This window comes from Colletotrichum tamarilloi, assembly GCF_030869305.1.
Source record: "Colletotrichum tamarilloi strain Tom-12 chromosome Unknown Scaffold_77.1, whole genome shotgun sequence".
NCBI lineage: Eukaryota > Fungi > Ascomycota > Sordariomycetes > Glomerellales > Glomerellaceae > Colletotrichum > Colletotrichum tamarilloi.
This window is the reverse complement of record NW_026849460.1, coordinates 135,834-161,542: the sequence shown is the minus strand read 5'-3', so window position 1 is coordinate 161,542 and position 25,709 is coordinate 135,834. Positions and strand designations below refer to the sequence as shown.

General features: G+C 41.9%; 8 protein-coding genes across 8 annotated transcripts; 6 read left to right on the top strand and 2 right to left on the bottom strand.

Annotated features, from left to right (window-relative positions):
- Window positions 1–220: 220 nt before the first annotated feature.
- Window positions 221–1,874, top strand: CTAM01_12504 (uncharacterized protein; the record flags this gene model as incomplete). The annotated part of the gene is made up of 2 exons (XM_060528510.1): window positions 221–910; window positions 960–1,874. The coding sequence occupies 2 exons, from the start codon at window positions 221–223 to the stop codon at window positions 1,872–1,874; spliced, it is 1,605 nt and encodes a 534-aa protein (XP_060376899.1).
- A 1,576-nt stretch (window positions 1,875–3,450) lies between these two features.
- Window positions 3,451–4,089, bottom strand: CTAM01_12503 (uncharacterized protein; the record flags this gene model as incomplete). The annotated part of the gene is made up of 1 exon (XM_060528509.1): window positions 3,451–4,089. One exon carries the CDS (start codon window positions 4,087–4,089, stop codon window positions 3,451–3,453), a length of 639 nt encoding a protein of 212 aa, XP_060376898.1.
- A 1,894-nt stretch (window positions 4,090–5,983) lies between these two features.
- CTAM01_12502 (tannase and feruloyl esterase) lies at window positions 5,984–7,753 on the top strand (the record flags this gene model as incomplete). The annotated part of the gene is made up of 2 exons (XM_060528508.1): window positions 5,984–6,407; window positions 6,495–7,753. The coding sequence occupies 2 exons, from the start codon at window positions 5,984–5,986 to the stop codon at window positions 7,751–7,753; spliced, it is 1,683 nt and encodes a 560-aa protein (XP_060376897.1).
- A 1,121-nt stretch (window positions 7,754–8,874) lies between these two features.
- On the top strand, window positions 8,875–9,637 carry CTAM01_12501 (uncharacterized protein; the record flags this gene model as incomplete). The annotated part of the gene is made up of 2 exons (XM_060528507.1): window positions 8,875–8,978; window positions 9,202–9,637. The coding sequence occupies 2 exons, from the start codon at window positions 8,875–8,877 to the stop codon at window positions 9,635–9,637; spliced, it is 540 nt and encodes a 179-aa protein (XP_060376896.1).
- Window positions 9,638–11,274: 1,637 nt separating this feature from the next.
- On the top strand, window positions 11,275–11,739 carry CTAM01_12500 (Bys1 family protein; the record flags this gene model as incomplete). Its single annotated transcript, XM_060528506.1, has 1 exon — window positions 11,275–11,739. One exon carries the CDS (start codon window positions 11,275–11,277, stop codon window positions 11,737–11,739), a length of 465 nt encoding a protein of 154 aa, XP_060376895.1.
- A 328-nt stretch (window positions 11,740–12,067) lies between these two features.
- On the bottom strand, window positions 12,068–13,201 carry CTAM01_12499 (uncharacterized protein; the record flags this gene model as incomplete). Its single annotated transcript, XM_060528505.1, has 3 exons — window positions 12,068–12,270; window positions 12,341–13,013; window positions 13,076–13,201. 3 exons carry the CDS (start codon window positions 13,199–13,201, stop codon window positions 12,068–12,070), a joined length of 1,002 nt encoding a protein of 333 aa, XP_060376894.1.
- Window positions 13,202–23,084: 9,883 nt separating this feature from the next.
- Window positions 23,085–23,562, top strand: CTAM01_12498 (uncharacterized protein; the record flags this gene model as incomplete). Its single annotated transcript, XM_060528504.1, has 2 exons — window positions 23,085–23,145; window positions 23,300–23,562. The coding sequence occupies 2 exons, from the start codon at window positions 23,085–23,087 to the stop codon at window positions 23,560–23,562; spliced, it is 324 nt and encodes a 107-aa protein (XP_060376893.1).
- Window positions 23,563–24,233: 671 nt separating this feature from the next.
- CTAM01_12497 (uncharacterized protein) lies at window positions 24,234–24,938 on the top strand (the record flags this gene model as incomplete). Its single annotated transcript, XM_060528503.1, has 3 exons — window positions 24,234–24,244; window positions 24,346–24,579; window positions 24,650–24,938. The coding sequence occupies 3 exons, from the start codon at window positions 24,234–24,236 to the stop codon at window positions 24,936–24,938; spliced, it is 534 nt and encodes a 177-aa protein (XP_060376892.1).
- Window positions 24,939–25,709: the final 771 nt, after the last annotated feature.

Genomic DNA, 25,709 nt, shown 5'->3' with positions numbered 1-25,709 from the left:
GTCGGAGGGGGGGGGGGCCAAGGATACTGATCTCCCGGCTCTCTGGTTTAAAACCCTGGAGGCGACAAGCTCGAAAGCTTGCTCGAGTCAGCCGCAGGCTCTGCCCCCGATTCCCTTCCCCTTCTTCAGCCCATCTCCCGCCTTCCTTTTTAAGATTGGATCGTTCTTGGGTTTCTTTTCCATTCATCCATACTACCGGAATACACGAAATCTCATCAACATGGTTTACACGGGGAAGCCCTCGGGCGGATGCAAGTTGTGTAGGATAAGAAAGGTCAAGTGCGATGAGGCGAAGCCCTTCTGCATGAGATGCACGAAGTCGAAGAGACACTGCCCAGGCTACGGCCCCGTCGTTCGCGATTCGTCAAAGTCCGCCGACAAATTCAAGAAGATGAGAACAAATAGCACCGATAGCAATATGTCTTCCGCCGACTCATCGACAAAAATCAAGATCGGGTCGCCCGGATACTGTTGCGACAAAACGTCATTAAGCCCGCCAAGAAGAAACTCATCCCCATTCAAAATCGGACATGAAGAGGGTGACCTCATCGAATGCTTCAAAAACGTTCCAGGAGGATTGACGAATCCGCTCGACGAGCAAGCCTCGTGTCTCTTTCTCTCCGAATTCGTCAACGTACCTTTGACACCAACAGCTCGGGGCTATTATGCCTTTTTGCCGCGTTTCCTCGGCCGTGGTCAGATCTCAGTCTGCCTTTCAGCTGCCTTCAAGGCAACCTCTATGGCCGCCCTGGCGATGCGACAGTCTAAAGGAGCAAGAGGCCCTGCCCTCCTTCGTGCGCAAGAGCACCATGTGGCCGCTTTACGAGCAGTTGGCCAAGCGATTGCCGATCCCAAGGAGATCGACAGCGATCAAACCCTAGGGGCCGTTCTGATGCTGGCTTTCTACGAGGTAAGCTATCATTATTGTCATGGCTCTACTCTATGCTGATATATTACAGACGTTAATGTCAAAGGACTCAATGAAGGAATACATCAGCCATCTCAAAGGTGCCGCCAAGATTGTTCAAGTCCGTGGCCAGAAGTGCCTAGAGACGGATGAGGGTCGGGAAATGTTCGCCATGACACGCAACCAATGCATATCCGTCCAGAACCTATTCAAAGAGTCGGAAATGTCCGGCTACTCATGGCTACTGTACAATGAGGCGGTTCAGCGTTCGAATCGCGCCACCGTCGACATCAATCTCCTCTGCAACCAACTCCAGCAGGGCGTGGATCGCATCATCGCCCTGGCGAGAAACCCTACAGATGAGACTGTGGATAAGATGCTCGAGCTACTCGAAAAATGCCGGAAACTCGAAGACGAGTTCAGAAAGCTCAGCGAGAATCCGAATCCGCAGTGGAAAGTCGAGGTCGCCGAATGGGTCTTTGACCGAACCGACGAAGAACTCGACACCGAGCCCACGTTTGACGGCCAAGTGTACAAGTTTTTCAACTTACCCATGGCTGTGTTGCATTTGGTCACATGGTGTTCTCACCTCAACCTCATTACGACGATGATCCGCGCCAGCTCATGGTTAGCATCGGCTGGTAGAGAAGGCTTGAGCGACTACGACGAGTACGGCGATCTGGTTCAGTCCGCGAGCGCCCGGGTAGCGAACATTGTTTCAGCAGTACCGTATTTTTGCAGTTGGAACGGGTACGGCGTCATTGTTTCTCAGTTCCCCTGCGGCACGACAAAGCCAGACGATCCGCTCAAGGGCGAGGCCGGTCTCATTGTCATGTGGCCGCTCGCTATGGCCTTGAAGAGCGACTACGCCACGCCAAGACAGAGACGGTATTTGAGGGGCCGCCTCCGTTACATTGCAGACGTATCTGGTATCAGTCAGGCCAGGTTTTTAATGAACGAAATTTGATATGACGATGGTTGAAACGATATTTTGGGTGTAATTGTACGTGGTAAGATTCAGGCAGGGTTGGCAAGATGGCGTCGGCTACTTTGAGCATAATGGTTTGGGGCGCATATGAGGTTACATTGCGGGAGTTGGGATACCAAACCTGGGCGGCTCCAGTTATCAGACTGATTTTGAGGAGTGATACCATATTTAGTGACGATACGTGTAAAACCGAGACGAATAAAGTACAGAATTGTTTAGTGCGATCGAATGTCTATTCCAATAGCTTCATCCAGCACCCAGTAAGACGGCATTTGCGAGCCTTCGGCTTGCGTTGCAGCCTTAAGTGTCATTCTCTCAAGATCCCTCAGCAATCAGTCGGCCGACAAAATAAATGATACCAAATCATCGCCAGAGAACCTGTTTCTGAGAACATGAAAGATCACGATATTTCTCCAAGCGGCAATGTGCCGTGCCCTGTGCTGGTCTCTTGTTGGGGCCAGACCTCTTTTAGGGGTTTCATCCCATCGTCTCTGGTACCGCCTAGCGTTTCGAAGTGGGAGCCAAGTCCTGACGCTATTTAGACTTTGGAACCAACAAACAACTTGAAGTCTCCACACACTCGGCAGTATGAAGCGCGCACGGAGTAGAAACACGAACCAATGTCAACATCACCTCATAAATTGGATGACCAGCTGTATGCCCAGTCGAATTCTCTCCCTCGGTTGTTTTTCATCAGATATAGAAAGGAGCTACCCGCTTGTATGAAGGTCACAGTATGGTCCCTCAGAACGGGGGAAAATTGGTGTTTGTCCAGCCGCCTATTATTGTGGGTAGTCAACTCAGCAGTACGAATATCCTGTCAGGATTTCGATGATTGTATCAGCTTTCATTTAAGACTTAACAGAATGGGGTCAAGTCATGATCATAATGAGTACTGCGTCATGTTCTGAGAAACCACTGAGTTCGTCACAAGCATTCTGGCTCAGTCTTACAACGGACCGTCGGTGGGTTAGATCGGCCGTACATACATGGGATGATGGAAGATCCTATGAGCGTTGGCTATTCCCGCTGTGCTCCTTCGTTCGCGCCCTCAAGCGGATGCAGGGACTAGCATGTGTGCAACAAAGCGGCTCCCGCCGAAGTAGATCACCAGGCGGGTAGCAGCTTGTTCCCCAATGCAACCGCGGTCTGAATTATGCTAGTCATGGCTTGCGTACTCGACGACGGTCTATCCCATCGAATCGAGTACGAGGTGACGTCAAGACAGGTCCCTCCAGGTTTTCTCCAACTCGACGGTTTTGGAAAGTATTCTATACGTGCATGCAAAAATATTAGAAATAAGGTCAGAGTATGATACGTCACGCTATTATGCCTCACTTGAGGACGTCTTCGTATACTGACGATAACACGCACATAACGGAACGGGCAGTCCCTAAGAATTAATCATCATCCGGCCTAGTCAAAGCATTTCAGAGTCTTGCAGTGAAGTCAAGCAATTCGCGACAGAGTTTGATGGCATTTATCTTCTTATCCCCAAACAACTTGATGCCCAATCTATATATTACCGCTAATAAAATCAACAGAAGCTAACAGTCTAATAAGTCCCATGCCCATACTTCGGCCGCCAGTCCAAGTTCTCCCGGAAAGTCTTCCAATCCACCGGCTCCGTTGTTCCAATCACCTGTGCCTTCACCGATCCACCATCCTTGTCATACCAGACTCCATTAAAACACCGAGTCTCATGCAGCGTAACATGAGAATCAAAAACATCCCGAGAACAATCACACGTGATAATCTCCCGCTTCACACTAGAAGCCCTATTCAGCGGAAACAACATCTTTAAAACATCGGGCAAGATATCCGGATCGCCCCGCTTCATGACCATGTCGATCGGGATATCCTCGCCAAACAGCAAAAACACCCGAAAGGAGGTGCGCACGCCGTCAGCGTGCTCCTTCCTGACGCCAATGCTGGCCATCTTCCTGTAGAGCTTCGTGGGCAGCGTGCCGTGGTGCGGGTCGAACCAGTTCGTGATGATGTTGTTAAACTCGTCCGCTTTGACGCAGAAGTCAAAGGTGCATTCGATCATGACGAGTCGGCGGCAGTGCGAGGGCTCGACCTTGTTGGATTCGCAAAAGTGGCGCTGGTATTTGCCGTTGATGGCTCTTTCCATCTTGATCTTCACGCCGCTAAGGACCTTGCCGATGATGGATATCTTCCTTTCGGCAGGCATCTTGTCTGGTTGGTTCTCAGGTACCGGGGTGAGGTGTCTTGAGAGTGAAGGGGATGGATTGTTCTGTAAGCGAAGCTGGATTGATTTGAGGTGGTAAATTGGTTCTTGGGCCTGTTTGTATGTATGTTGATGAAGTTTGAGACAGGAGATGAGGTTCATCTTGTGTCTTCATATACAGCTGCAACATCATGAGGCTGCTCGTTCTAAATTTGACAATGAAGAGAAAGATCTCTTAGTTGCACAATGATATTGAGCCCATGTCAAAGGAGAGCATCAACCAATTCTTCACAAGTCTGCGTAAACACAATACCAAGAATAGTCCTGGGCTTTGTCAACCTACGATAATGCTCACAAAGCCTTTGAGGTCTTTGAGTTACAGAAGATAATGCCATTGCACTCCACTCAGCTATGTGTTCCTGTTCGAGGCAAGTTGAGGAAGGCGTTTTCATTGACAGCACAGCGTGGATATACACTTAGCAAAGCCAAGGCGTGAAAGAATGTGAATGAACGAAATAATGCTGTTCAAGGTGCAGACTGAACACATTTCCTTTTCTAAAGTAGACAATCTGCATGCATTTCAGAGTAAATCTCAAGTGACAGGACTCAGGTAGTCAACACTGCACTTGAAGCGACTTCAACAACCAACTTGACAAATCATACAATCAACTTTCAGAATATCGCTCACAATCAACTCAACTTAAACCTCGCAGTTGATTGATTGCGTTGCATGTGAGTAAAGCATCGCAGCTAATGTAGCGAGTTCAAGCTTGAAACGTATCGAACCACGTCTGAAGTTGATTTCCCTACCCAGAGTCTTTTCTTCAATCCGGCGAAGGTCATGTGCTGCCACACGAGGTTAATCAAAGAGAGGAGATATTGACAACAAGAAGTTGGATATTTTATGTTGGATATCTTTCAACAAACCATGTAAATTCAAAAGTAGTAGAGTGTCCGCCACGCCTGGTGTCGGGATGTGGCGAACAAATAGGAATGCTTCCGATAGGATCGCCTCCTCACAATAGTCCAAAGATTTCATGCGTGAACCATACAAGATTCGTATCTTGCTTCGCCTGAAGCTTGACCACTCATCGCATCTGTTGCAGTGCGAACCCGAACCAGGTACAGAACCGTGCAGACTTAGTAGGTAAGCTTCCGGACCCGAGGAAGCTTCCGATTTTCCATCTCACCTTACCTACCTTAGATAGGAAAGTAGAGTAACGTTCGACTTGAATTAAGTTGGCTGCACTCATACTTTGTGTGTGATTTCGAAAAAATAGAGAGCGGGGGAAAGCGCAAGGCTTACGATGATCTAAATGACATTTGCCAAGTCAGTAAGGCTGACGTGTTTGTGCAGCCCGCCGGCTCACGCTGCAGGGCTACTACTGTCTTGGATATACGCGCCAACGCGGCGGTTCGCATGTGACGACTAGTAAGGTCAGGTTTGATCGCCCGTTTGTGGGGTAATTGCAGCTGCAAGACGGGAAACATGCTCCCGCCTACGCGCCTGGCCGCATTGCCAACTCATCCCACACATCTGCCATGACATGTAATCTCACAACAGGCGCGCCTTAGCTGAAGAGTGGCGATGCCGCTTATTCTCGACAGTCTATAATACCATACCACGAACCCACTTGTGTGATTCTTTTCTTTCATGCGACGGGGTCTTCATGCTGTCCGAAATTCCGTCTGAGCTGTTGGAGAACTGTGACGCATCAACCCGACGTGTTCGTTGCGTGTCATGCTCGAGGTCTGAGCACCGAGCCAGCGGGAACGCCTCAGTTACCAACCACCGCCACACCCAACCTAGATAATCGATTGGCAGCCTCTTTCAAGTTGACCTGGTTGATTTTGATGCCAATCGTGTAGTTAGGAGCTCCTTAGTTGACAAGCGATCATGAGAAGCCTTTCAATCTTCCTCTCGCTGCTGCGCCTGGCAGAATGGGTAACGCCAGCCCAAAGCGAGGCAACACCATCAAGCAACACGGCCGCGAAGCCGTGCTCCCCCGACACCTTTGTATTCCCCACGGAGCTCGAGCGCGCAAACCTCGTGGGCGTAACGGCGGCCGAGGTCAGAGGCCTGACGTTCAACCCATTGACACCAGAGGGTCGCGCAGCCATCCCGCCGACGGGTGTCAGCTTCTGCAACGTGACGGTCAAGTACGTCCACACGGGCTTCGAGGACGTGACACAGGTGCAGATATGGCTTCCATCTGCCGAGGCGTGGAACGGACGGTTCGTGGGCGTCGGAGGAGGAGGGTACTCGGCCGGGCAGTTTGGGAGCGAAAAGGTCGTTGCGACCCTGGCGCAGGGATATGCGAGTATGTTTTCCGGCATTGAATCTTCTCTGCTCGCGGGTGCTCTTGCTGGAATTTCAGACGCGTGAGCGCAGACTAACGGGGCGATAGCAAGCTCAACGGACGCCGGGCACGATCATACGACGTGGGAAGAGGCGCCTTGGGCGTTGAAGAAAGATGGCACGGTCAATGAGCGATTACTCGTGAACTACGCCCACGTCTCGGTGCACGACATGACCATCATCGCAAAGTCGATTGTAACGCAATACTACTCTCGGACGCCAGAGTACTCGTACTGGAGCGGTTGCTCGACGGGTGGCCGGCAGGGCATCATCGAAGCGCAGCGATATCCGGGAGACTACGACGGCATCCTCTCCGGTGCACCGGCCGTGAACCAGCCAAGTCTCATCATCAGCACGTACTGGCCTCAGTTCGTGATGAACCAAAAGGGGGTGTACCCGCATATTTGCGAACTGATTCTCATGACGCAGTTCGCGATCGACGCATGCGACGAGCTTGACGGCGTAAAGGACAACATCATTGCGGACCCAGATAAGTGCGCATTCGACCCGGCAAGCGTTGTCGGCAAGGAGCTCGATTGTGGGAACATGAAGATGGTCATGTCGGCCGCAGCAGCTGATGTCGCGCGGGAGATCTGGCGGGGCCCACACGGCGCGGACGGGAAACCGCTCTGGCTGCCAAAGGGGTATCCAGTCGGCGCACCCTTCACAGGCCGCTTCGGGCTCGGTAACACAAACTGCAGTGTACCGGACGCGCCCTGCGTCGGTCGGCCATTCCAGATGTCGGTGGAATGGATCCGCAACCTCGTGCACAAGGACCCGAGCTACGACGTTAAGGGCATGACGTTTGCCGATCTTGAGGCGGCATATGAGACTAGCAGGCGGGAGTTTGACAGCATTATCGGGGCCAACAATCCAGACTTGTCCGAGTTCAAAAGACTTGGGCGTAAGATGATTAGCTGGCACGGGCTGGCCGACGAGTGTGTAACGATGCGCACGTCGAGGGACTATTACGACCGGGTGCTGGCGGTGGACGCTGCCGCGGATGGGTATTATCGCCACTTTGAAGCGCCGGGAGTGTACCACTGCTATGGGCTGAATGGAACGTTTTACCCGCTCAAGGGGTTGGAGACGCTGCGAGCTTGGGTCGAGGAGGGAAAGACGCCGGCTGTGATGGACGGGTTTAAGCTAAGCGGAGGCAACGATAGTGCGGCGACGACGAGACCGTTGTGCGCATATCCCGCGACTGTCAAGTTTGTCGGTGGCGATGCGGATAAGAAGGACTCGTGGATCTGCGAGAAGCGATCAGCAAGTTGCCCGAAGCCAGAGTGGAACAGGGACGAGTTATAGTGTTGGAGTCATGTAGTGGAGGATTGTGTTCCATGTCCGGCGTATCAATTTGAATCGCGTTCTATCGGTAGAGAGAAATAATATCATGATTTCGTGGAATGGAAAGCCGTGGATGGATGATAGAACTGTGGTCTTGTTGCCTTCCGGAGGGTTCTTCCGGAGTGTGGTCCGCCAATGGCAAAGAGGCACCTTGGAGGTACTGGGTAACTGTGTCTGTCTCCGGAGGAAAAGGCCCGCTTGAAAAAGACGCTTACCTCATTTTAGAGTGCTTACATAAGAACATCTCGAAGGACCCCGACACCCGCAGAAAAACGTGACTCCACCACGGCGAACCGAGGTGGGCTTCGCTGGGCCATCGGCGTCCCCAAACCCGAATTTCCCAGTTTTTCAGGGTCCAATCCCCCGCCAGTGGTCCCCCCATGGCCCCCCTCTCCCGTGCTACTGGCCCACCCCCTTGGCCCCTCTCTGCTGACTTTAGCATCTTTTGCCGCCTCTGCTTTTTCGCCCTTGTTAGCAAATTCCCATGCGCAAGCCGCAAAAGGCCGCAAAAAACATTCGCCACCTCTCACAAAGGGCCCGACGCCAACTTTCCCTCTTAAAACAACCCTCCTTTCGATCGCTCTCGATCCCCATTCCTCGCTCCATGTCCGAAGATCGAGCCTCAACACCACCGATCTATCGGCCCTCCTCGACATCCTGGACAAACCACCACACACAACCAACACTCGTACCATTTGCCCTCCAAGGCCAGCCAGCACTGCCAGCCTGTGCTTCTGTCGCTGTCGCTGCGACCTGACCAGCCCGCCGTGGTCCCCGACGCTGCCGCTGCCGCTACTGCTGCCTGTCGCACCGCACCGTCCAGCTCCATGACCTTCGCGTCTGCGGACCTGCTCCGATCGCTCAGGGTCTAGACCCCCGGCCTTGTTCAATTCGTTCGGCCTCGACTCCAGGCCTTGTCTATTATTTCGTCTCGTCTTTGGGGATTACGGCCCCTCTCTGCTGGGTGCGTTCCCTCCGTGCTTGGCCGGCCCTTGGGCCACCGCTCCGATTGATGCCTTCCGGCCCCTCCAACCCACGATCCGCTTCCACCCCGAAATCAGGGTCGTCGCCCGCTGGCGCCCATGGCCCGACTGCTATCAGTACCGGCAGTGATGGCCAAGACGAACCCGGGTCTCCCAATAGGGTCTCTTGGAATCATCTTCGTCAGGGCGAGAGTCATCAGCGCGTGAGTCTATTTTATCTTTCTTCTGCCCTCCTTCCCCTTCCACATCCGTCCCTTATCGGGTGACCTTATCGGGCCCACCCGTCGTCTCTATTGGAACATACCTAACTTCATCATCTCGTGGGCAACTTCACCCTCGTCATGTCAATGCAGTAATTCCTCTCTCTAACCTCTGGATTCCTTAGATCCGTCATGGTGCCCAGCAATTACTTCGCCTAACCGGCAGATTCCCCGCCCACAATGCTGCCAGCCCTGAAGGAGGCTATAATGCCTCCAACGATCACGCCTTACCCACCGAGCACGACTTGCGTGCCATGTCAAGATTATCCCACAGCATCGCCCGCGACATACACGAGATCAGGACCCTGCAACGGGAAGATCCTAACGCCCACAAGCGCAGGTCGGGGGCCGAGGGTAGTAGTGAACAGCAACAGCTCGCCGCGGCCAGGAGCCACGCCGGGAACAGCGGCAGTCCCCCAGGACGCAGGCATCGCCGCAAGACGATTGATTTCTCGTGCCACAAATGTCACCGCGTCGATACCCCGGAATGGCGGCCTGGTCCCGACGGTCCCAGTACGCTGTGTAATGTCTGCGGACTGATTTACGCCAAACGCGAGCGCAAGAAAGAGGAATCGACGATGCCCACCTTTGGATCTCGCTAACTTTCTCATATGTCTTTTCCTTATAATTTTTCTTCATCTCTTTCCTCACTATTTACACTAAGCTACGTCGACGGATATATGGGGCAGAGAGAGCAATCTATGATCGGTCCTGAAAAATGGAATTACGAGACGACTGCAAGGCGTTGGAAGCTGCTTTTAGGCATTGATACCCAACATGATGAGATGGATATGGACTACTTTTCTTTTGATTTTCTTTTCTTTTTTTTTTCTCTATTCTATTGGGAGACCTTATTTCGGCGGGTGTTTGGCGCAACGGACAGGTGGATTATGAGATATACCCGACCAAAGAATCAAATCAAATTTGCCTTCTATTGCTACTACTACCTATTATGCCACACCGCGACGCATCGCAACGTTACTCTAAAGTGTGGGTAAAGTGGCTGAAAAATAGCAGACGATCTCCATGTCTCGTTGAGGCTCAGGCGGTATCGTTTCTTCTCAACAGATCTTCCCCCCGTTGACAGCTAGGCGGAAGCAAGGGCTGGCCCGTGTCTGACCATCGACGTCAAGTGTCTGACTTTAGCTCATCCGCATTCGACACACAGCGACGCAGCTGAGGGGATGCTATTTTGATAGACAAAGACAGAAATGCCCTTCCCGCCCGAAGCTAGCTCCCTCCCCCGCTCCTCTCGTCCTGTACCTCAATCTGCCTAGTCTGCGGCAGGTCGCAGATGAGCCGGGGTGAAGCTGTGCAAGCACAAGGCAGCTGCGCGGCGGCGGCGGCGACAACTCAGCTAACAGCATAATGTCTCCGGTGAGCCGCGCCGAGGGGGAGGGATGCGGGGAAGGTAAATGAACCCACACGGCAGATCACTCACGAGGTCACTCTTCCAAAAACTATCGCAAAACACAACGCTTTCGCGTCAGCCCACCGGCCAGTTTTCCCCCAACTTTCCCTGTTTCCCCAAAGAACCACCATCGACATGACTGGTCGAATAGGCTCCGTAACCGATGTTGCATGCAGCTATGCCAGGCAACATTTTGGAGGGGGAAAGCTCGTATTCACCATGCTTAAAATGTTGTCTTGAACCTCCTGACCATCATCCCCCAAAGTTCCCGATTGAGGGGCGGAGTGACCTCAGTCAACCTATTTCGCCGAGATACAAGTTCGTGTTCGTCTGTTGACATCGTGGCATTGTCACATCGGTTCGTGTAGTCTGGGGCTTGTCTTGGAGGTTAAGTCTATTTTACGTAGGGTAGGATGATCTTTAGTCAGAAGTTCCTTCATGACAGAGGCGGCAGGGCAGAGTTTCTCAGAGGTTAGAGGTCCCATGAGCGCTCATTTAGGAAATATCGTGACATTCTCAATCTGATCGACGCTCGTATCTAGAATCTTGGTCTCTGTGCCGTCGCCCGGCAGCTGAGACCCTTGAGACTTTCATGACAACATAGCATGACCTCACTTGGAACTTCTGCGAAAAGGCGGTCACCGACTGGATATATAAATCACAGATAGACTCTCGCATCAAACCTCTTGAACAGCATCAGCCTCAACTTCATTGCGATAACATAACTACAATCCATTAAAACCACGAAGGTCTCAAGCCAGAGACAATCCTCAGCCTTCCAGAATCTACCGAATTCCCACTCAAGCACCTAACTCCCCAGCCTCCAACATGCATCTCACCTCCCTCCTCATCCCCCTCCTCGCCGCCGCAACCCAAACCGCAGCCCTCGGCAAAGCAACAGTCGTAAACAACTGCGCAACCGAAGTCTCCCTCTGGTCCGTCGGCGGCGACGTCCGCGCCGCCGGACCCCTGGCCGCAAAGGGCGGCTCCTACAGCGAGACCTTCACCCGGGACCCGACCACCGGCGGCCGGGCCCTCAAAGTCACCCGCGCGCGCGACGGCCTTTACACCGGCGCGCCGCAGCTCGTGTACGCGTATAACCTGGACGGCGCGGGAGTATGGTACGATTTGAGCACCGTGTTCGGGGACGGGTTCAAGGGGAGCAAGATTGTTGTGGCTAGTCGGCTTGCGAGTTGTCCTGCTATTGTGTGGGAGGGCGGTGTTAGTCCCGGGGGTAGTCAGGTTAAGGTTTGTACGGCGGATCAGGATGTTGTTTTGACGCTTTGTGCTTAGGGGGTTTGGTTGAGATGGGATCGGTAGGGTGAGGAGGGGGAGGTTGCATGTGGTGTTGATGAAGGGGCTGAACTTGAGGACGAGGAGAGTGTGATTACATGCCTGCATAGTTCCAATGTTTAATGTTTTACTAGCATCCTTTCTAATCATATTTTGCGAAGATTTGGATACATGTGGCTACGGCTTATACGGCATCGACCATCTTCAAGCTCAACCTTCAAGCCAGGTGGTACGTTCAAATACACTCATTGGTCACGCTAGCGGGAAACACTTGTGTCATTGTGACTGATATGTAGCAAGGTATGTACTATCTATTGACGAATCGATCCTATGATACCATGAGCAACACATACTGCCCGTCTACCTGTGTTACATTGGGAATGGTAACCGAGTTGTCTGGCAAGATTCCAATGATCTCCCCGGCCATAAGTTGAAACGGTACTTCGGCAGTAGTCCCAAGTGCTTTCTTTGCCACCCTGACGGGGGCAGGCTGAACAAATCCTCGAACGGCGGAAAGCATAGATGGATTGACTAGATACCAAATTGTCAGTTCGTGGCTTACATCATGTATGTTCAACGGCACTCTTGCAAGAGGACTTACACGGAAACTTCATATCTGCGAGCATGGGCGCGCCAGGTGAACTCGAGTTGACAACCCACGCGAAGCTGTTAACCGGCACCAATCCCGGCGGAACAGCCTGCGGTGAAATCCCATTCACGATATCAATGTTGATGCCCATGTCGGTACTCGGCACAACGCTCAGCCTCAAGCCGTCGATAAACTCGGCTTCCTGTCGATTCCCCGCCGTGACGTTGACCGTTCTCGTAGCTCCCTGACCATACTGCACGAACTCGTTGGCCGTATCCACCGTCTTGCGCCCAAGCAGGATATACTCGCCCTGAAGCGACGTCATCTTGATGATCCGAGTATTGTTCTCCTCTCTATGCACGTTACGCGTCGCATCGTTGACGATCCAGCTTCGTTTGTCGCCGGCCAGCGTACCGACGTAGGTGTTGCTCTCTTGTATGCCGATCGCGGCGAGAGCAGCCGGGTCGTAGGGGATCTCGATCTTGGCGATGAGGTCGTTTGCCGACTCGTTGAGGCTGATGACGTACGAGTAGTTCTGGAGGGCCATGAAGGGACCGCCCGTGGTGCCCGTCACGAAGTTGCCCGGCAGCGGGGTGAGGTTCTGTTGGACGACCAGCGTGCGGTTTTTGGGTGAGAAGAGGTCTAGAGCTAAGCCGTCCTGGAAGTCCTGGTCGGTTCTTTCCATCTGATGGACGTTGTCTTTAGCAAATGGAAGTAGAATTTTGGGATGATGGAAAGGGCACTTACACTACCGAGGACATTGATAGGGTCGCCAAACTTTGCCTTGTCTGCTGCGTCCTGGCCGAGGACCAGGACCGCAGCGATGGCGAGCCACGGCCCGAAGAGCCTCGCGTGGAAGGGAACCCGACACATTGACTTGCTGGAAGACTGATATCGAAAGACGGATCTACTGTAATATCAAGAGACTGATTGGTACAAAGAATTAAGATTTGATGGCCAGGCGAACATGATGTTATACCTCCTCAACCAGAGTTCGAAAGAAGACTCATGAACAAACCAGTTCATCCCCTGTTCAGGGGTCAGTCACCCGAAACCACAGCCGAACCCGTGAGCTAGACTGAAAACGCAAGTTCATGAAGCTTTACTCGCGTCCATGATCTCGTGAATACCAATAATTCGAGGCAACCTTTCGGCCGAGCTGCCGAGGCCACCTCGATTTCCGAGCAGGAAAACCGACACCGACGCTGTGGTCACATTCTAATGTAAGGGGACCAGGCCTTTGGTAGGCACTCTAAGTCTCTATGAGTCCGGGTCCCGCCTCCGCAGGGCGCTTTGCGGGGGACTTTTAAAACAAGCTTTAGGATCTACTGGGCCTGGTCTAGAACAGAGTTTAGCGTCAAACCAATGATACAGTCGAGTATTAATAAGTTCAGATGAAGTCCAAACCCAACGTCAGCTCTGCACGTTTGACTCTTCTTTTCAGACGTAGGGGTTCATCCGTCTTTACCGATGAGTATTCATTTTAGGTCGCTCACTGCTGTTTATTGTGGCTATCCTTTCATGCTCACTTTCAAATATGCAATGTAGCGGCACAGCCACTTTGCCCATTGAAATGCGAAGTCTTGCAGTCATTCCCGGCTTCGTTGGCATATAGGGCGTCCTAGGCGTTTCATGTTGTGGTCCGACAAGCCCCAATGATACCATCCCACTGGCAGGGTCGGCCTATCCGAATGTGACTTCTACAGCGCAGGGTCTAGACTAACGTTCGCAAAGTCTACCTTGGGCAATCTTCAACAGGACTGAAGCCAGTAGCAGGGCGACATTCTCTCTCCCTGCATTACGTTCTCCCCAGCAAGAAATGCTCGGTGGGTGGGAGAAATGCACATGTCTCTCGTCCAAATTTCCCCGGTCCCTGTCACCAAGGGTCAACTTACCAATGGTGCGGTAGCGAATCGTGTACTAGTTGGGTATTGATGGACTTTACTGTGATGAGTTCTGAATAAGCATACCTCGGCTAGGATGATATTAGGTAGACGAGGTAGCTTGGATGAAAAGATCGAGTTTGTCTCTGTCTAGTCTTGAGCCTTATTCACCTCACACGAGCTAGTCTATTGTCACTGCACAGTCTGCCGATGGCTCGGTCTTTCCCTCGTGGAATATGGCTTGATAGAGCAGACTAAGGACTCAATTGACTCTCATACTTAGGTACGTTACGGAAGCACCCCCATCCGTCCGCACAGCACCCGACGCCTCTATAGGCGACCCCTCTATGCCAAATCGGATTTCAAAGATGATACCCTGATGAAAACAACTTGATCAAGGGAGTAGCAGTGGATCACACAGATGGACATACGTGAGCCGGAAGTATCACGTAAAATGACCATGTTGAGCGATGAAAATCAGCCTTACGTTCTACTTCCAGATCTGTCCTTGCCAGAGAAAGAAGCAAATCCGGGGGTTCGATGTATTGGAAACCAGTTGGCAACAAACTTAACGCACCTCAAAGCTCACAAGCACGGTGAGGTTCGAAGGAACTGATAGCGCTAACTGCTTACTTCAAGTAGTGTCGATGTTTCTATTACATCGATTAATACCAAATACTCAGGGGCCCTCAGCGTATATATTAATGGCGCTTGTGAATTATAAAAGCTATTATGTATGGTTTATCGTAGAGTCACTATAGGGGCATTAACGTATATAAAAAGAACGGTTGTTTATCAAAAATAGGAAATAAGCTTAAAACTCGCTCTAATATAAAAAGTATAAGCAAAGTAGGCCTCGGTAATTATATAACTAAGGTTATATAACGTATAATAAGGCTATAAATAATTAAAACTATTATAATATACCTCCCTAAATAAATATATATTTAAAAAAAGTGCGCTTAATTACTTATATTATTATAAATAGGTTTATTAAAAGCGGAAAACTAAATATTAATATATAAAAATTTATTTATAAAAAAATTATAAAGTAAATTAGTTTATATATAGAGTTATAAATAAGGGGTAAATTAGTTATAAATTAACCTCTATATTCGTTATTATAAATAATTTTAAAGCTATATTATTAATAAAAAGTATAATTAAAAAACGGCCTTTTATTAATTAAATAATTAACTTACGGGTTAAGGGTAGTAAATATATAAATTTCTTACTACTATTTATAATATTAACTTTTTTTTTTTTTAATTTATATTTATATTATTATTATATATATATACCCTTATTTTTTACTTTTATACTTACGTTTTTATACGTACGTATTATTAAAAAAGGATCTTTATTAATAATATTATTTTTATTTAAATATTATTAAAACGAACGGTTAAAAACTACGCTCGTATTATTATAATATAAGAGGTTAAAAAATATAAATACGAAGTTATAATTTTAAAAAAGAGCGGCGGCTCCTTTAGCCCCGATAACGAGCTTATAAAAAGTAAATAATATTCCTTTATTTTATTTTTTAGTTAGTAATACGGCCTCGTTTATTTAATATTAATTTAATTATTTTATTTAATAAGTAACGGCCTTATAACTAAATAAGTTATTTAAAAAAGTAATAAAAATAAAAAGGGTTTATAGCCCCCTCTCTCGCTCCCTTTTAAAAATTAAAAAAAAGTTTTTATTTTTTAAAAAGATAGTATAAATAAAAAGGGTTTATAACCCCCTCTCTTACCTCTTTTAAAAAAAAAAAAAAAAAAAAAAAAAAAACTTTTTTTAAGGGGATTAAAATAATAAAATAAGTTTATAACCCCTTCCCTTACCTCTCTTTAGAGGGTATAAAGTAGTTAATTATATATATAATATTTTTTTATTTATTATTATTTATAAAACTAATTCTTAGTAACGGACCCTCTTAGTACTATTTTTAATACTAAAATTTAATATAAACTAATATTTTTATTTCCCTTATTTAGTTACGAATACTTTAAGTATATTAAGAGCGCTTTTAATAACTATTTAGATAATATATACTTCCCGGGTTTATATATTAATAATAAATATTAACGTTACTAAATTTATAAAAAAACGGGTTATATTCTTATTTTTAAAAAGTATATATAGGACTTAGGTATAAAGTTCTTATATTTTAAGTAGGTATTAATAAAATAAGTAATAATAGTTATAATTATAAATATAAAACTACTTATATTTTATAAAATAGGTTCTTAGCTATCCTCGTTCTATTTATTATTTATAATTTAATATATAATCCTTAATTTATATAATAATAGCGTTATATAAGGCTTTTAAATATAACGGTTTTTTAAATAAAAATAAAAATAAGGGGGTTTATATAAATAAAGCCTTAGTAAAAGAGGTATTTATAAACGCTCTCTCTATACTAAAAGTATTATTAAAAAAACTTATTAAGGACGTAATAATATTAACTACTTTACTTATAAAAATAAATAATATTTCAATTAGAATCAATACTCTTATTAATTTATATATCCCTCTAAATATATAGCCCGTATTTAAGTCCTTTTTAAACAAATTTGCGCTTATTTTTTTAAATAAATAGCCTCTTTTTAAGTAATTTAACGGGGTTATTAAAATAACTTTATACTCCCTAGTTATAAGTTACGTTTTTTAATTAAAAACTAAGCCCCTTAGGCTGTTTTATTACTTTTTAAACGTCCCCTCGTTTACTATAATTATTTCTTATATATTTTTTATATTTAAAAATAATACGAAGTACTCGAACTTTATTTTAAAAAAGTTCTTTATAAAACCGTTAGTTAATATTTTATTTATTAATATATAAACTACTTAGAATAAGCTTCTTAAGTATTCTTATTATAGTTATATATTTTAAATATTAACGTAATATAAGCGAGTTAAAATACGTTCCCTTTTTTTTATTATAAGTTTAATTATTTAATAATTATTATAATATATTTTTTATATATTACTAAGCTTAAGCGAAATATTTTTAAAAAAGTATTTAAGAGTAAGTATTTTTTTAGCTATATATTTTAAGCTTAGTAATTTGGCCTCCGTAATTAACATAGTTATTATATTTTAACGAGCTATTTTTTACTAAATAAAGTTATTAAAAAGGGAAATTATAAAACCTTATAAGGATTTTTGGGTCTTTTTATTATTTATAAATAAAGCGTTACTTATAATTAATAATACCTAGCTACCCCCCGAAATCCTAAAGTATATTACTAAGTATTATATATAAAAAAGGTATTATATAACTTAATTTATAATAGAATAATATTAATAAAATAGGTTTATTAAGAATTAAAAGAATAGAGTATATACGAAAATAACGTCGGGCTAAATTATAATTACTATATATAATATTAAACCGACCTTTTTTTAAAAAAACTTAGTTTTATTTAAAAATATAATCCTTAGGTTCTTTTTAATTAAAATTATTAATAATAAAGTCGTAAGAATAATAAAATTAATAAAATCGAACTTTTTAATTACTTTTTTAAAATATTAATTATAAGCTAAGTAAATTTTTTTATTTAATTAATTACGAACGACTTTTATTTTAAAATATTATAAAACTAGCTCTTAGTTTTTTATTTTATATTTTTTTTTAAGTCCCTTAGTTACTTAATTAGCCTCGTAAATATAATCTTTATAATAAAAAACGAGGATATTATTTATATAAAAAAGAACTAGGACTTTTTTAATAAAATCTTAAAATAGGTACGGGTCCTCGCTTATAAATAAGAGATTTAGATTTTTAAAAGTTAATACTAGCTCTTTATATTATAATAATAAAGCGTTATAAGTACTATATAGGGCCTATTTAAGTTTTATATATATTTTTAATTTATAAAAACTATTTAGAAGTTCGTAAATAATAAGGGGGTTACTTAGTTTCTTAATTATGTTTAAAAAAGTATTTATAATATTATATTAATAAATTTCTAAATTAAATTAAGTAGCAATAGTTATAACTATTTTAAACGTTTTAATAATTAGCGTTATTACGTAGGTTTTTTTTAGGGGGTATCGTTTTTAAAAGTCCTTTTTAATATAAATTCTCGCTTTATAATAATTAAAATAATTATTATTATTAAGTTTATAATTAAATACTTATTTAAAAGGTATTAGTTTAGAAATAACCGACGCCCTATTAACTACTTTTTAAATATTTATTTTCTTTAATTTCTAAATTTCTAACTATATTATTTTTATAAATTAACTTTTTAAAGGTTTTAGTATTTTAAAAATATCTTTTTACTTTTTTAAAGGGGTAATTAATTAATTTATATAAATTTAGTTAGATTAGATCGTAGTTAGTAAAACGTATTTTATTTTACTAATTATAATATAAATATAGTAATATAGTATTTAATATCCCTAAGTTATTTTATTAATTACTTTTTATTAATTAAGTATATACGTATTAAAAAAAGAGTCCTAGTCTCTTTTTACTTAAATATAAAAAGAGTACTACCCGAATTATTCTTATTAACTCGGGTTTTAAATAAATATTTTTAAGAATTAGTTTTTTAACCTCTAGTTTTATTTAGTATACTCATCCTTTTTTTAATTATATATATTAATTATATCGGAGTTATTAACTAAGTTATTTATTATTTTTATTTTTTAATATAGGCTCGCTTATTAAAGAGGTTTATTAAGGTTTAATTAAATAAAAAGATCTTTTTTATAAGAGTTTTAAAAAGTTTTTATTTTTATTTATATATATATTACGTTTTTAATCTTTTTAATAAGAAGATCGACTTTTTTTATAGCCTTATTTACTAATTTAGTTAGCTAGGTAAGGTTCGTTTTTAACTCCGGACTTTTAAAATTTAGGGTTAGTTTAGGAGTAAATAGTTACTTATTTTATTTATTTAGAAGCGAACTAGGTTTATTTATAGCCTTATTTATTTTTTATAAAGCGAGTATAAATAATAATAGCTACTTTTTATTATTAATTAATACGGCTTTTTTTTTATTTATAATTTTAAGTAATTAGAGCTTAAGTTTAATTATTATAAATAGCTATTAAATTTTATTTATTATAGCCTTTAATTTAAATAAATAAATTATAATTTTAATATTATTTTTTAAATAAAAAGCTATTTTATTAAACGTTATATTCTAAGTAATAATAATTTTTAAAAACGAGGGGATCTAGATCTTATATAAGTTATAGGCGTTCGTTACGTAACTTATAAAGTACTCGATATATCCCCTTTATTCTATTTTAAAGCGTTTTTTATTAATTCTTTTTTTATAATCCTTTTTAAGAGGGTATATTCTATAGTTATATATATATATCTATTCTTAATAAGAATATAAATTATAAATAAGCTTTAGTATATTTATTAATTATTACTATTTAAAATAATAAGCGAACTAGATTTTTTTAATTTAAATTAATAATAATTAGTTAATACGTTACCTAGGGCTAATATTATATAAATAGGCTACGGCTAATATAACTTTTATTTAAAGTTCGTTTAATAAACTAGTTATTAATATTATACTAATCGTTTTATTAATAATTTCTTAGCTAGCTCGTTCCTTTTTTTTATTTAGTTTTTTTATATATAAAGGAGTAGTCTTTAGGTCTATTCTTAGCTCCCGTATTTATATTTAAAAACGAGTTTTATTATTAATTACGATTATTATACGTTCTATATTTTATTAAATTTTATAAATAGCTATACCCTTTTATATATATACTTATTATTTAAAAAGGTATAGGACCTTAAATATTATATTATAAGTTTTTATAACTTATAAAAAAACGAAGATCCTATTTAAATATTCGTTTTTAATTAGTATTAATTACTTATTTCGTTTATAAGTTAATAAGTAGTTAAAGAGGTCCTATAAAATTTTATAATAAGGTCGGGTTACTTTTCGTTTTAAAGTACGTTATAAAATAACTTATTTTATATAAATAGTCGTATGATATTAGTATTTTAAATAACTTAGTTTTTTAATTTTTATTTCCTAAGTAGCTAAAATAAGCTTTTTAAATACTATTAGCATAAAATATTTAAATTTAAAATACTAAAGCTAAGCTATATTCGATCGGTTATTTTTTAATTAATATAAAAAATATAAGCGCTATATATTACGTATTAAAATTATATTAATAAGTAAAAACTAATTTCTAAATAGAGAATAAGACAAATAAGGCTTATATTTTAAAAAAACTAAATTAATTTTCTTCTTAAGCTACTTAATAATAACGTTCTTAAATTTATTACTAAACTAAAGGGTATAATTAAAACCTAAGTACTAAATACCCGTTTTTTAAAAAAGAGCTTTTAATACGACGTTTATATAGAAGTTCTTAATAAAACCGATATTATAAAGGGTAAGGTACTCTATTTTAGGCCCCTTTAATTTTATAAAAATATTTTATATAATCCTCGTTCCCTTAATAATAATAAGATAAAATACTATTTTAAAGTTTATATTTTCTAAACTATTATTTTATTAAATAGAATCTAGTTTTAAAAGCGATTAGTTATTAATAAAATAAATAGTATTATAATTATTTATAACCGTATTTTTAAAAAAGAAGTATAAGTTAGTAAAGGGGATAAAAAAAATAATAAGATTATTATTTTTATTATCCTTTATACTTAGCTTAGGGAGTAAACTAATATTAATAATTATAACTACGATATTTAAGAAATAGGTCCCCTTAGAGTTCTTTTTATTATTTAGCTTATTAGTTTTAGTTATTTTTTTAAAATAACCTCGGTTATTATTAATTTATTTAAAAAGGGGTTTTATATAAATCTAGTTTTTTTAAGTAAAGTTAGTACAGAGGTTTATATACTTTTCTTAGTTTAAATAAGAAATTATTTTCTAAGTTTTATTATTACTTAGCTAAATATATTCTTATTTTATCTTATTTATTAAAATAAGCTTTATTTTTATATAATTTATTAGTTTTTAATAATAAAACCCCTTATAAAAGTAGTTAATAAACGAGTTAGGAATTACTTCGTTTTACTTAGGGAAATCTAAATAACTTATTAATATTATAAATATTATAAGGGTTTGTTTATAACTTTTATTATATATTACCTCTTTATATAATAAGTTATTAAAAATCTTAGTATAATACTTTATATGAAAAATCGCTTTTTTTTTTATTTTAGTTTAATAATATTAGCGAGCTCTTAGTTAGATTAGTTTAAAATAAAATAATATATAGTTATATAAAAAAAGGCTTTTAAAGCAAGAGTACTTTAAACTTTAAATAACTTAAGTTACGTTACTTAATAATAAGTTAAAAAGAAGTTTTTAATTTAAATTAATAAGTTAATATTAAAGTTCGCCCTATTTATAATTATATTAAATTCCTTTTTTATAATTATAAGCAAATTAGAGTTACTTAGTACGTACTTTTATTTAAAAACCCGGATTATAATACGAAAAGAGTAATTTAAAAAATTAATAAGTTTTTTTTTTATATTTTTTAAGATTTTTTAAGTAACTATAAGAGAGATTTAGTAATTTATTAATTTATATAATTTCTTTTTTTAAGAATAAGAGATCGTTTTAAATATAGTTTATTAAATAAAAAAGGCGTATTTTTTAATAAAACGTACTTAATTCGTTATTATAGTTTTTAGTTTTATTAAAGTAATTAGTTATTTAATTTAATTATTTTTAATTAAGGGTTTAATTATAATCTCGCTTTTTAATTATTTAGCTTATTATTAAATAAACTCCTTAAGTCTTTATTAGTATTTAGTCGAGGCCGTTTTATATATTTAATTTTAAATAGTATTTTATATTTTAATATACTTTTTGATTAAAAAAATAGATTTTATAAAAAATAACGGATTTAATAAAAAAATATAGTTATTTAAGTTTAAAAAGTCCTAAATATTTTTTAATTAGGCCTTAATTTATAAAACGAAGTACTATTTTAGCTAATTTTATTAATAATTAAGCTTTTACTTAGGAATATTAATAGTTTTTTTAAAAAATATTAGTTTATTTAAAATTAAGCTTAACGACTATAATAAGGGTTAAATAATATTATAAAAAAGAATATAATAAATTATAATTTTTAAAAAATAACTTTTTAATAAAAATATAAGGGTTTAAGTTAGAGCTAAGTTTATAATTATTATAGAGTTATTATAGGGGTATTAATATATATAAAAAGAACGGTTATTTATTAAAAATAAAAAATAAGCTTAAAGCTCGCTTTAATATAAAGGGTATAAGTAAAATAGGCCTTAGTAATTATATAACTAAGGTTATATAACGTGTAGTAAGGCTATGGATGGTTGAAGCCATTACGACATGGTTGAAGTGGGTAGTTGTGTATGTGTTTACTTCTATTGGAGCTCGTATCACATCGAGTACCTAAGCGAGATTCTGGGTGATTACGGTGAACATTGAACAAATCCATTTCCCTGACAGTGGCATCTGCCTAGTGTGGGGGATAAGATCCGGAATTAACCTAGCGTCATAATGGTGATGCTTTCCGCACAAGCCTCTGCCTAGCCCACGTTGCGGTCTAGTCAGAGTGACGCACTACAGTATGGGAGCCTAGAGCGCATGTGAGGCTGAGGCGCGAAATGCGTACTGTCTGCGATCAACGCACAAGTCGCATATCTTAAACGAAGGGCAAGTCAGTTATAAACCGCTATCTCGGAGCACAACTTGATCTAAACTCTCAGTGCCCCTAAGACGAGACAACTGAATCATGTCACTCCTACACTGGATAAAATCCCGACATGTCTTACCTCACCGCGAGAGAGCCATCCAAAAACGGCAGGATTCTGAAACTGAAGCTGCCAACTCTTTGTACGAGTTCCACGATGCTTTTCGCAATCGCCTCATTCTCGACCCGCCGAATCATAGCGACGCAACTTGCGACAGGTACGAGAAGCTACGCAATGATCTAGATGATTATGAGTTGATCTCGGCCTCCGTTACTGGTGTCTAGACTGTGGAAGAACGCAGGCAGACCTTTATTCGACTTGCGTAGTCGTTCCCGGTCAGGGCATTGATCACGACCCAGGCCATTGATTAGTGCAAGCGCAGCCTACTGTTTGCTCCGTCTGCGAAGATATCGAGCGACTCGAGGTCAAGTCGGCCGACATGCACCGTTGGCCTTACGAGGAATTCTCAGTAAAGGGCGGTACACTCAAGGAAGTCGCTGAGAGTAGAAGCTGTGTGTTCTGTACTTTGTGTGGAGACTGTTTGCTCAGTCTCCTCCAGAAGGCCTCAAGTGGCCCCCTGATGATGATGAGAAAGTTACAATCAGGGTCAGGAAACAGTGGCGGGATTGTTTGAGGATCTTTATTGTTTCTGATCTTGCAACTGAAGAAGCATTTGAAATGCGCGGGGAAAAGTGATATGCCAGGAGGGGGCGAAATGCTGCGGATATGGAAAAGGAGATGCTCGTGGGCCCTTTCATCTGTAAGAAGTACATCTTGCGCAAAGAGTTTCTTCATCAAGAGTCTTTATCAGGCTTAGAGTGCTAACCTCTTCCCCACAACTTCGTCTCACGAGATGCCCGTCAACAAAGTCTTTCCAGCAGAAGAAGAAAGAAGAATTTGGCAGGTTGGAATCTGTAAAATGCTACCTAGCTCGCCAAATCATGGCTCTATAACCGCTGCAAAAGACATTACAAGTGTGCAGGAACCTCACCGCATATCCTACTGTCTCGTGTCTTGGTGTTGCAAGGCCAGGATATCTCACGCGTTTATCTAAAAGAGTCAAAGGGGATTGAAGGTAGTTACGCTACGTTGAGCCACTGTTGGAGCCCAAGCCGACCGGGCCTCATCACTACCAAAGATAGCTACCAGGCTCATCAGAACTTTGATATCTCAATCAGCGAACTTCCAGAGACGATAGGAGATATAGTTCATGCAGCAAAGACATTGGAACTGGACTATCTCTGAGTCGGTCGGCTTTGTATCATTTAAAATTTCGTAGAAGATTGGGCTCACGAAGCGGCTCTCATGTATGCGATGTACTCTGGCGCAACACTCACACTTAGCGGCCGATGGGAGCAACTCAGCTACCGAGGGTTTCTTTCAGTTGAACGAGACTCTCTTTACGCTGGACCACAAGACATACTACGACCCTGGAGGTGACGATCTGGTCTACATCAAACGCCGACAAGCCGACGGGCCAGGTCTCGTCCGGCTTCATCACGCTCGACGGACACCTTGTTCGCGGCCTACGGCTGAGCATAATGCAGGGCATCTACGAGGGCGACGACGTCAAGGAAATGTGTTTCCTGAGACTTGCTGAGACGTATGATATCTTGATCGAGTTCGCGCCCGATGACCCGCCTAGTTTGCTGTAGAGATGGGGATCTGATCTTACCGAGGTCTTGGTGTTGCTTTTGGGGACGAGGGATTTTGCTCTGGAGAAAGGGGGCTTATGGGACGGTTGATGGCTTGAGCAATCTGGTGAAGATGTCGTGGAAGATTTCGGGCGAGAGGGGAATTGCTGAGGTGAGTGAGGAAGATACAGGTGTTGCGGCCAGCTCGCCGGCATGCGATCTACCGAGCGAGTTGGTTGAAGCCTTTGTGGAAGACGCGGAATACCCTCGCTTCACGAGATTCTCGATCCTGAAGGAGTCGAAGAAGGAGAAGTGCAAGTACAAGAGGCTGGGTCGTTTTGATGTCTGGGGTAGGAATGATATCGGTGTGGCTTAAGCGCTGTTCAGCAGCTTGGCCAGGGAGAGAATCATGATCATCTAAGGCAACGTTCCAATGGTAGTTCCGATGGTAGATTCATTGTCAGAGGAATCTCAAGAGGATGGACACGATTTTCGCCCAGGCTACCACGGATTTTCGGTTCAATCAATAAGTTGATTCCTTTTGAATGCTTCCACTCGACGGGATCAAGGACTCGTTAGAGCGATTGTGGTTGCAGCATCTACAATCGGAGGGCAACGACGCAAACTCAGTTATATTCGATCTATAGAAGTCAATCTCCTTCTGAAATCCCGTGCCACCATCATCATTCACGAGACATGATACGACATAGTCTGTGACACCCTCGTTCTCGTTCCCGCAGTCGTAAGTAAGGTCAGCAGTAATCTCCGGCCCCGCGTAACTGGGCGGAGGCTGTGTTAGCCGACCGTTTCGATCGGACAGACGGGGGATCGAACAAGGCCCCTTGACTCCGAGGCCGGACTCTAGGAAGATCAATCCCACCGGGAATAGGCGTCACCGAGAACGCCGACTTTTTTTTACAACTGGCGATGCAATAAACGATGACTCCAAGTCCGAACCTAGTACAGTTTCAAAAGCTCATGTAAGCTGCGATGTATTCAGGCAGGCTAGCATTATGACACTGCCAGCGAGAGTGCCTATCAGGCCCTCAACGCAGAGTCTGCCTGATCGACGAATCTCAATGCAATTAACATGTCCGTATTTCGGCGAGCGTCGGCCCGTTTTATGGAAGTGATGCTAAGATCACCC